Below are 11,006 nucleotides of genomic sequence, written 5' to 3' on the forward strand. Positions count from 1 at the left end.
AAATTCACTGAATTCTTTTATCATGTTTATAATTGTTCTTTTGAGTTCCATGTCCTGCTTTATCTCTAGGGAGTTCTCACGGTTCTCCTCTAGAGGACTATTGGTATTTGGTGGGGATATGTTATTTTGGTTTTTCATGTTATTATTTTTTCTCTGTGATTTCGACATGTGAATTTCTTTTGTAGTTTCTGATTCTTGTGTGAGACTTCAAGCCTTCAAGTTTAGGTCTGCTTCTTTTTGTGAACTTTATGTGTCTTTGTGGTTTACTTTTTGGGCATGAAAAGCCGGTTTGTCTAAGCTTCCGGTTCTCTCTTTGGATTTCATAACTGGAGCGGCCAGATTGCTTTTGTCTTCAGGAGTTCCCACAGAGGCCCAAGTCAGATGAGGATCAGATGCTCTCAGGATTTCTCCTAAGGTCTGGATCCCTCCAGGAAAGATTTTGGCCTCAGTAATTTGGGGGTTGGACTGGCCTGAAAGCAGGGCCCAGGAAAGATGCTGGTCTAGGGCAGCTGGTGGCCATGCCACCCCAAGATGCAAAGGGAGATGTGGGCAGGAAGAGGCCCCAAGGGCTCCTGGGGACTGCACTGAGGAACTGGGTTGCAAAGGATCAGGAAGCTGAAAGGTCAGCCCCGGCGTCCAGGAAAGTGGCTGGCGGGTTGTACAGCCCAAGGAAGCAGAGGGAGGTGAGGGCAGGACCAGGCCCTGAGGGCTCCTGGGGACCTCAGAAGGAACTGGATTGGTCTGGAAATGATCAGGAAGCAGTGGTGGTTCCCCCAGTGTCTGGGGCACCAAGACAAGGAATGGGACAGGTCCCAGGCTAGGAGGAGAGATGGGCAGGGGAGATGGGAGGGTGAACGAGGCTGGGGGAGTCAAGGTGCAGAGGGCCTGACTGACTTACCCTGGAGAAAGGCCTGCAGGTGTGCAGGCCCAGGGAAGCAGTGGGAGGCTGATGCCCCCTATTTTTTAGCAGCATAGGGTAGGGGTTTATTTATAGAAGACTGGGCACCCCACGTTTATGGCTGTGCCATAAAGTCCATACTCAAATATAGATCCTGTGACCTCCTGACAGCCCCACAAAATGGTGAGAGAGGTGTCTCGGTGTTCTTGGCATATATAAATTTATATATATATCTCCTTTGCCCCTCCCCCCACATGCAGCTAAGGTCAACTGATTGGATGGGAGGAGTAACTGACTCCTCCCTTGACTCCTTGATGAGCTTGGGAAAGAGCTTTGACTATAGCTTGCGGGCGTAGTGTTCGGAGGAGTTTTCCAGTTAACTCTGCATGCCTTCCTCGGGCCCTTTAATTCTTTCCACCAACCTCTTCACAAAAGCCCCTGAGCCTTGGAGGGGGTGGTAGGTGTGGGTGATCTTCCTCCCATTGTGGCAAGGCACTGAACTTTTGGGTCTCTGCATCATCTCTTTTCCATGTTAGCCAGTTTAAGTGGGATTCCATCTATAAAAAAATCAGTGGGGGCTAGGGAGATAGCTCAGCGGTTAAGAACACTGTTCTTACAAAAGACCCGGGTTTGACTTTCAACACCCACATGGCCGCTAACAACTGTAACTCCAGTTCCAGGGGATCCGACAATCTCTTCTGTCCTCTGCAGGCATCACAACATGGATGCATATACAGGCAATACATATACTTTAAAATAATAAAATATTTTAAATAAAAAAACACAGCAAGCTGGGTGTGGTGGCACATGCCTTTAGTCCCAGCACTTGGGAGGCAGAGGCAGGCGGATCTTTGTGAGTTCAAGGCCAGCCTGGTCTATATAGTAAGTTCCAGGACAGCTGAGTCTATAAGGACACCCTATCTCAAAAAAAAAAAAAAAACACAGCAAGAAGCAAGAAAATCTAAACAGTGACTGCTAATCTACTATAAAAACACACACAGCAAGAAGCAGGAACATCTAAACATGGACTTCTATAATAACTTAACCTATGGGTGTAAACACAAATGCTTGGTCACATCATTTCCATCTAACAAAGCAATTGCAGTGACTTCCCACTGGGGCCTATGTTCTCTCCTGCCACAGGGGGTTGGCCGGGTCTACAGTACCAGATGTGTGTTCCACCCCTAGGAGCGGGCATTATATCTGATCAAAAATTTGCTGGTTGTACATACACTAGATGCTCCACTATTGCACCAGCAGGTACATCTTGTTTGGTATGTCGGTAGTGCAACACACAGGGTCTGTTGTGGAGAATTATAGGGGACTACTTTGCCCAGTTTTTAGTTTTTTGTTTTACCTACATTATCTCCTACTTAGCTCTATAATCTTTTTTTAATTTATTTATTATTTTTGAAATATTTTTATTTTATATGTATGAGTGTATTGCCTGCATGTAGGTAAGTGTTATTTTATATGTATCATGCCTGTATTTATTGCCTGCATGTAGGTAAGTGCACCCATGTTGTGCAGTGCCCGTGGAGGTCAGAAGAGGCTGTTGGATCCCCTGGGACTGGAGTTATGGACAGTTGTTAGCTGCCATGTGGATGCTGGGGTTCGAACCCAGGTCTTCTGCAAGAACAACCAGTGTTCTTAACCACTGAGCCATCTCTCCAGCCCCTATAATCCTTTTTTTTTTAATTTTTTACTAAAAGTTTTATTAAAACTTTTGTATGCAACCTAAAGTTTTTATTCTCCCTGAGAGCTGAGAGCCCAGAGTCTTTCTTAAGGAATTAAGTGTATTTATTTCTCAACAAAAATGAATTTTCTAAGACTGGCAATAGAGTCAGCTGGTTGAGTGCTTGCCTTGCATGCAAGAAGCCCTGGATTCCTTGGACAACACATTATAAACAAGGTGTTGTGACACACACCTATGCCATCCCAGCATTGGAAACACAGAGGCTAGATATGCACGAGTTGTTCAATGTCATCTTTAGCTACTGTCTTTTCCTAATGTGATGAAATATAGGAACAAATTCAATTTAAGAGAGAAAGGGCTTATTTTGGCCCATCATGGTGAAATCAAGGTGACAGAAACTTAACTAATTGCACTGCATCCACAGGAAGAGGAGAGCAATGAATTTGTGTAATGAGCTAGTTCTTTTATATAGTAGTTCAGCACCCAGGTCTAGGGAGTGGACTATTAGGGTGGGTCTTCCTACCTCAGTTAATTTAAGCTAATCCCTCACATGCATGTCCCCTACAGGCTAACCTAATCTAAATAACCCCTCACAGCTGTACCTTGAGGCTTGTCTGCTAGATCATTCCAAATCCTGTTGACAGTCAACATTAACTATTACAGCTACTTAGCAAGTTGGTGACCAGCCTGTGCTACATAAGACCTTGTGTCAAAAATTATAGTGCCTAGTGAATCCCAGCACTTGGGAAGCAGAGTCAGGTGGATCTCTTTTGAGTTCCAGGCTAGCCCTACATAGGGAGTTCCAGGCCAGCCAGGATTACATAGTAAGACGAAAAAACAAATAGGGCCAAAATGCTTACCACAAAAACCTGATGACCTAGGTTCAATCCCTGGATCCCTCCCATGGTAGATGGAAGGAAAGAATTGAGTCCCAAAAGTTAAGATAGCTTAGTTAAGAGAGCTTGCTGTGTTGCAGAAAACCTGAATTCAGTTCCCAGCACTCATGTGCTAACAAGTACCTATTAACTCCAGTTCCAAAAGATGCAATGCCACCTTCTGGCTTCCTCTGGTAACTGCACACATACACAAATTATAAGAATTCTTTATTTAAAAAGAGATCCCAGGGCTGGGGAGATGCTCAGCAGTTAAGAGCAGTGACTGCTGTTGCTGAGGACCCAAGTTCAATTCCCAACACCACTAACAAACATCCATAACTTCAGTCCCAGGGGTTCCTATGCCCTCTTCTGACCTCCGAGGGCATTGTACCACATGAGTGCACTTACACACATGCACATAAAACACTCGTACATATAAAAATAGTAAATAAAAAATCTTTTTTTTTTTTTTGTCTTTTTGAGACAGGGTGTCCCTGTAGCCCCAGCTGGCCTGGAACTCACTATGTAGACCAGGCTGGCCTTGAACTCACAGAGATCCACCTGCCTCTGCCTCCCAAGTGCTGGGATTAAAGGCGTGCACCACCACTCCTTGCTAAAAATATTTTTTTAAAAGAGACAGATCCAAGGCTGGGAATGATAGTGCATCCCTTTAACCCCAGCACTTGGGAGGCAGAAGCAAGAAGGATCTCTGAGATCAAGGCCTGCCTTATCAACATGGCAATTCCAGGCCAGCAGGAGCTACAGAAAAACCCAGCAAATTATACATAAAACTATGCATGGTAGCTCAAATTTATAATCCTAACACTTGGGAAGCTGATGCTACACTGAGTTCTAGGCCAGCCTGGGCTACACAGTGTGAGATCCTGTCTCAAAACAATAAAAAAAACTAGTAGATTGGGGGTTGTAGCTCAGTGGTAGAGAACTTGCTTAGCATTCATTAGTATTTTGCTGAGGAATGGAGGTAATATTCTTAGATACCCTTTTTGAAAATTTCTTTATTAGATTACTTAGTGGTTAAGAACACTTACTGCTCTTGAAACCCTGGTTCAGTTTCCAGCACCCACATGGCAGTTCCAATGGATATGATGCCCTCTTTTGGCCTCTGTGGACACCAGGCATGTGTGTGGTGTACATATATATGTATATATATATATATATGCAGGCAAAACACTCCTACACATAAAATCAAAAATCTTTTTTTAAAAAGATTTTCTGGGTGTGGTGGTGCACACCTTTAATTCATCCTAGCACTTCAGAGGCAGAGAGAAGCAGATCTCTGAGATCAAGGACAGCCTGGTCTACATAGGGATTTCCAGGCCAGTTTGGGCTACAGGGAGACCCTCACTCTAAAAACAAACAAAAAAACCCAAAAAAACAAAAAAGGATTAATTTGTTTTGTTTGTTTGAGACAAGGCCTCACTATGTAATTCTTTCTGGCCTGGAACTCTGCCTGAATGTTGATCCTTTTCACCACCCTATTACTCTCTCTCATCACCCCCCTCCTACTGAAACCCTTGTTTTTCAGAAGCTGCCTCCTAATGTAATATTTGATGTCTATTTTGACCCACTAAATTTAATTATGGCTGCTTGGGTATGGTAGGGGGTCATATACTAGAATGTGGATGGGTACTTTTCTGTTTTGGTCTGGTTTTTTTCTAAGATTTTTATTTTATTTTATTTTGGTCTTTTTGAGACAGGGTTTCCCTGTAGCCCCAGCTGGCCTGGAACTTGGTATGTAGACCAGGCTGGCCTTGAACTCTCAGAGTTCTACCTGCCTTTGCCTCCCGAGTGCTGGGATTTAAGGTGTGAACCACCACACCCAGCCCAAGATTTTTGTTATTTTTAATAAGTTGTGTGTGTGTGTGTGTGCATGCACACACACACACACACACACACAGTGGTTTTGTTTTTGTAACAGGATCTCCTGTATCCTAGGCTGTCCTTTAACTTGATATGCAGCCTAGGAAAACTTTCTTTTTCTTTTTCTTTTCTTTTATAATTTGAGAGAAAGAGGAAAAACACAAGGGCCATGGAAGCCAGAAGAGGGTATGAGATCCCCTGGAGCTAGAGTTAGAAGCAGTTGTGAGCTGCCTGAGGTAGGTGCTAGGACCTGAACTCCACTCTAATGCAAGAGCATCAAGTGCCCTTAACTGCTGAGCCATCTCCCCAGCCCCTACCCTATAGATCCCCCTTTACATGGGTTCAGGGGATTGAACTCAGGTCTTCAGGCTTCCTTGGCAAGCACACTACCTGCTGATCCGTCTTGCTGTCCTGAGACCTTAAATCTACAGTTCACACAGTTTTTAAATGGTGTTGGGGATTAAACCCAGGGCTTCATGCATGCTAAGCAAGCATTCTACCAACTAAACTTCATCTCTAGCCCTGTTTTATTTTTTTGTTGTTATTGTTTGTCTGCTTTTTTGACAATTCCTCATTCTTTTTTTTTCCCCCCTCTTTGGTTTTTTTTTTTTTTTTTTTTTTTTTTTTAAACATGGGTGTTGAAGATCTGTCCTGAATCACTATGTAGACAAGGCTGGCCTTGAACTCACAGAGATCTACCTGCCTCTGCCTCCCAAGTGCTGGGATTAAAGGTGTGTGCCACCACACCCAGCCCAATAGTTCCTCATTCTAGCCTGAGCTGTTCTAGAGCTCACTGTATAGTCCAAAGTAACCTCAGACACATGCTGATCTCCTACTTATCTTCCAAATGTTAGGATCACAAGTGCAGTCTATCATTCCTGGCTTGTTCTTATTTTTTGAGACCTCTCTGTATTGCCCAGGCTAGCTTTGAATTCTGCCTCATCCTCCTAAGTAAGGATTGATATATGGCATGCACTGTCATGCTCAAAAGCTCTTTAAAAATTTTTTTTGCCAGGTGTGGTGGTTCATACCTTTAATCTCAGCATGTGGGAGGCAGAGGAATGCTGATTTCTGTGAATTCAAGGCCAGCCTGGTGTACATAACCCGTTCCAGGCCAGCCACAGTTACATAGTGAGACCCTGTCTCAACAAAAAAAAGTTTAACATTTTTTTTTTGTCTTCTTTTTTTTTGAGACAGGGTCTCCCTGTTAGCCCCACTTGGCCTGGAACTCACTGTGCAGACCAGGCTGGCCTTGAACTCATAGGAGGCCTGCCTCTACCTCCTGAGTGCTGGGATTAAAGGCATGCAACACCATGCCTGGCTTGTTCATTTTATGTGGAAGAGGAGGTGCACACATGCCACAGAATGCATATGGCAGTCAGATGACAACTTCCCATAGTCTCCTTCTATCGTAGTTCTCTCCTTCTGCCATGTGGGTCCTGGGAATCAAACTCTTGTCAGGCTTGGGGGCAAGTGCCTTTACCCACTAAGCCATCTGACTGACCCCAAAGGGTTCTTTTATGTCAATCTAATATTCCATTCCTCTCCTTACCACAAAGTTGTACTGTTCAGATCCTGTGTAGATTTTAATTCTAGACATAGCACAGGTACTTGGATGGGACTGGAGGAGAGATAGGCCTATGTTTGCTCATATGGTCTGGTATGCCTCCTTGGCCAACTTGTTGTGGATATCAGCCTTCCTGATTCTATCCCAATTTGTACTGGAATCTGGGTTAATGGAGGCGGTCTCTTTAAGAACTGGTTTGGTGGCCCGCCCTCCAGAGCCATCTGCTGAATGTGAGTCACATGACTCATGGCTCTTCCGCTTACTAAGCTTGCTGCTGCTGCTGCATGTGGAGCCCTGAGGAGCCCCGCTGGGGCTGGGGACCCAGGGCCCCAACCTCCTTGGTCCTTTTGAGTGTCCTTGTGTCTGCAGCTCCATTGGGCCTGCTGGGGGAGGAGACACGCCAGGTAAGGGCTCTGGGACTAAAGTAGTAGATGTTTCCTGAAATCCTACCATTCTAGGGTGGCCGGAATCTGGGGCAACAAAGGTGTGGAGGGTGGCTGTAAAGAGAAGTACCAACCTAGAAGATCCAGGGCGGAGCCATGAGTGATAGGAAGGGACTGCAGAGGACAAGCATGACAGTTTTTTTGCCTTCTGCTGGCTCTGAACCGTGGCTCAGTGTTAGTGGCCCAGAACAGGCAAATACTGGGATTTTGCCCTGTGCCTTGCCCTCCTCACCAGGGTCAGGGCAGTCCTGGATCTACCCTAACCCTTCTCCACCCCATATCTGCCCCTAATTCCAGGATTCCCTTTGCACCTACATTTACTTGCCTAGACCCCACGGTCTTTTGCTTTCCCTGGCATTGCCCAGGCCTGGTTCCAACCCCCAAGATTCTTTGCCTGTGACTTTCCCTGATCCTGCTCTCAACTCCACTATTCCATGTTCCAGGTATTTATGGAGGTTATTTCTGGCTGCCCAACCCCCCAGAACCTGCTTTATATCCGAGCAGTGGGCACCAACTCCACCCTGCACTATGTATGGAGCAGCTTTGGGCCTCCAGCAGTGGTACTGGTGGCCACCAACACCACCCAGAGTGTCCTGAAGGTCAACTGGAGTCTCCTGCTGTCCCCTGATCCTGAGGGGGGCCTGATGGTGCACCCCAAGAACAGCATCCAGTTTTCTTCTGCCCTCGTCTTTACCAGGGTGAGATTGGAGGCAGTCAGGGAGAAGAGCACAAGGAGAATTCTCTCCCAGAGGGAGAGGGAAGGGCGGGTAATGTAGGTGCAGATGCACAGCCAAAGGTAGGGGTGAGAGGGAGGGATGTTTAGGAGAAGGCCAGAGAGAGGCAAGCCCAATTCCATTCCACCCTGCCCCAGTTGCTGGAGTTTGACAGCACCAAGGTGTCTGAGGGGGCTGCAGAGCCCCCAGGAAAACCGTATCCTCCATACTCCTTGGACAAGTTCTCCTGGAACAATATCACATTGGACCCTGACACCCTAAGCACCACATTTCAAGGCCACCCTATAGACGACCCTACTGGAGCTTTTGCCAATGGCAGCCTGGCCTTCAAGGTGAGGATGGTTTATAAGGATGGGAGTATCTCTCAGGCTTCTGTCTCCCTATATGCTTTCCATGCCTTCTCCTTCCTAGGTCCAGGCCTTTTCCAGATCTGGTCGACCTGCCCAACCCCCTCGTCTTCTGCACACAGCAGATACCTGCCAGCTAGAAGTGGCCCTGGTTGGGGCCTCTTCTCAAGGAAATCACTCTCTGTTTGGCTTGGAGGTAGTCACCTTGGGCAATGGCCCTGATTGCCCCTCAATGAAGGAGCAGCGCTCCATTGATGATGAGTATGCACCTGCTGTCTTCCAGGTCAGGTTTCCAGTGGAAGGTAGATGGGTGGGAATGTAAAGTGGGACCCTATTAGAACCCAAGAAAAATCACTAAAACATTATTTTTTAAATATTTTAAATTTTAATTTTTCTTTTATGTATGTTTTCCTACATGTAAGTGTGCATGCAATACCCATGGAGGCCAGAAGAGGGCATCAGATCCCCTGGAACTGGAGTTTCGGATGGTCATTAGCTGCTGTGAGGGTGCTGGGAACTGAAACTAGGTTCTCTGTAAGAGCAATTAAGTGCTCTTAATCACTTTCTCCAGTCACAACCTTTTTTTTCATGGTCTTTTTGAGACAGGGTCTCCCTGTAGCCCCAGCTGGCCTGGACTCACAGAAATCCACCAGCCTCTGCCTCCTAAGTGCTAGGATTAAAGCATCACCATGCACTGCTCCAACCATTTTTTTCAAAAGATTTTTATTCTTAGCTGGGCGTGGTGGCGCACGCCTGTAGTCCCAGCACTTGGGAGGCAGAGGCAGGCGGATCTCTGTGAGTTCAAGGCCAGCCTGGTCTACATAGTGAGTTCCAGGCCAGCTGGAGCTGCAGGGAGACCCTGTCTCAAAGAATCTACTGTTTCATACAGAAAAGCTCATTTTTAATGCAAATAACACTTAGATGTTTGTACATGCGTCTCTAATCTCTATGTATCTGATTATTACTAGTCACAGTCACTTACTTTCTAAGATCCTTGGCACCTGAGCATGAATGTAAAGTCATCAGGTAGATTTCAATGGTAATGTTTTTCACATCTACTAATTGTTAAGGAGCAAATTTTTATGCTTTGAAGAATTATTTTTTTAATCATTTTTTAATTTTATTTTTAATAACTACATGCCAGAGCAACATGCTTCTTTCACATGCTGCTTTTATGGGCATGTACATATGTCTTTTTGTGTGTACACATGTGCATGCATGGGCTTCTTAGGTCCCTGTGGAGGCCAGAAGAGAGTATTGGATTCCCTGGGGCTGGACTTACAGTTATGTCACCCAGTGTGTAATCTTGGAATCAATCTTTGTTATTTACTAACACTGTCTTTGGCTTTTCTGAGTGTTGGATTAGTTCTAATTTACCCCCCAGTCTCTGCCCTCCTAGGAAGAATACTTTTGCAGTGCCGGATGACTCATGCTCTGCAGATGGGATTCTCCTTTACTGGGGCCCAGAGAATGGAGCAAGTGCAGAATGGCAGGGCTGTCGCTGCTCATTCAGTCAACTCCCCTTTCTATAGGGAAGAGATAGGACCCTGCTGCAGATATCGTCGGTTCTATAACTACACCTAGTACTTAGGACTCTTGTTGACCTTACAAACTGCCTGTACTCCTAGTGACATGCAGCTGGGAGGGGTGGAGCGGGAGAGGAGTTGAGCACCAGGTGGTCCTCATCACCCTGCCTTATTTGCTTTTCTCTCCAGTTGGATCAGTTGCTGTGGGGCTCTTTACCATCTGGCTTCATGCAGTGGCGACCAGTGGCTTTCTCTCAGAAACAGAGGAACAGAGAATCATCCCTGCCCTGCCAGGCTTCCTCTCTTAGCCCCACCTTGGCATATTCTCTCCCTCACTCACCAATTGTCCAAGCCTTCTTTGGGTCCCAGAACAATTTCTGCACCTTCAATCTGACATTTGGGGATCCTACAGGTCCTGGCTACTGGGATCAACACTACCTCTGCTGGTGAGAACCAGAGCTGGGACCAAGGGTTGGGGAGGTCAAAGTGGAAGAGGGCTGTACCTCTCAGCCTTCCTTCCTAAGCCTGCTTACCTCTCTTACCCTCTTGTTCTAGGTCGATGCTTCTGGGTGTGGGCCTCCCTCCAATAGACTCCTTATCTCCACTAGTCCTGGGAATCATGGCAGTGGCCCTTGGTGCTCCAGGGCTTGTGCTGCTGGGAGGAGGCCTGGCTCTGCTGCTGCGCCACAAGTGGTATTCAGAGTACCAGTCTATAAACTGAGACCCACTCTAGATCTAGAGGGAAGACATGACTGTATCTGCCTTGCTATGCCACAAACTGTTGGAGGTTGGAGGGTCGGTGTCTTGTTGTTTGCTTTTCTGCTGAACCTCAGAAACAAGCTTCAGCTTACTGGGGGCCCCCACGTATCCTTCCTACCTTAGGGAGGGGTTAGGGTTACTGGTAAAAGGAAGACCCCCTTGTGTCATTCCCTGCTCCCATTTCTTTTGAATGAAACTTGAAAACCTATACAAGAATGACTTTTTTTTCCTCATGGTTCCAATCTCTTAATGTATGAGTGCTATTAGTTTGATTTGGGGC

General features: G+C 46.1%; 1 protein-coding gene across 3 annotated transcripts; it reads left to right on the forward strand.

Annotated features, from left to right (window-relative positions):
* Window positions 1-7,166: 7,166 nt before the first annotated feature.
* On the forward strand, window positions 7,167-10,959 carry Glmp (glycosylated lysosomal membrane protein). Of its 3 annotated transcripts, XM_008853608.3 has the most exons (6): window positions 7,167-7,321; window positions 7,804-8,058; window positions 8,232-8,426; window positions 8,506-8,724; window positions 10,157-10,413; window positions 10,523-10,934. In XM_008853608.3, exons 1-6 carry the CDS (start codon window positions 7,202-7,204, stop codon window positions 10,686-10,688), a joined length of 1,212 nt encoding a protein of 403 aa, XP_008851830.1. In that variant the 5' UTR covers window positions 7,167-7,201; the 3' UTR covers window positions 10,689-10,934. The 3 variants fall into 3 exon arrangements, with proteins under 3 accessions (XP_008851830.1, XP_029412608.1, XP_029412605.1); XM_029556748.1 differs by lacking the exon at window positions 10,157-10,413 and having other exon boundaries at window positions 10,523-10,959; XM_029556745.1 differs by lacking the exon at window positions 8,506-8,724 and having other exon boundaries at window positions 10,523-10,939.
* Window positions 10,960-11,006: the final 47 nt, after the last annotated feature.

The sequence above is a fragment of the Nannospalax galili genome, unplaced genomic scaffold, assembly GCF_000622305.1.
Source record: "Nannospalax galili isolate Female #2095 unplaced genomic scaffold, S.galili_v1.0 scaffold591, whole genome shotgun sequence".
Lineage (NCBI taxonomy): Eukaryota > Metazoa > Chordata > Mammalia > Rodentia > Spalacidae > Nannospalax > Nannospalax galili.

What these genes read in the sequence shown, in the direction of transcription:
- Glmp (XM_008853608.3), top strand. Translation starts at nt 7,202, where the DNA reads ATGTGGAGCCCTGAGGAGCCCCGCTGGGGCTGGGGACCCAGGGCCCCA. An exon ending in ATGCACCTGCTGTCTTCCAG is followed by an intron (nt 8,725 to 10,156) that starts GTCAGGTTTCCA and finishes TTTTCTCTCCAG; the next exon opens with TTGGATCAGTTGCTGTGGGG. An exon ending in GATCAACACTACCTCTGCTG is followed by an intron (nt 10,414 to 10,522) that starts GTGAGAACCAGA and finishes CTCTTGTTCTAG; the next exon opens with GTCGATGCTTCTGGGTGTGG.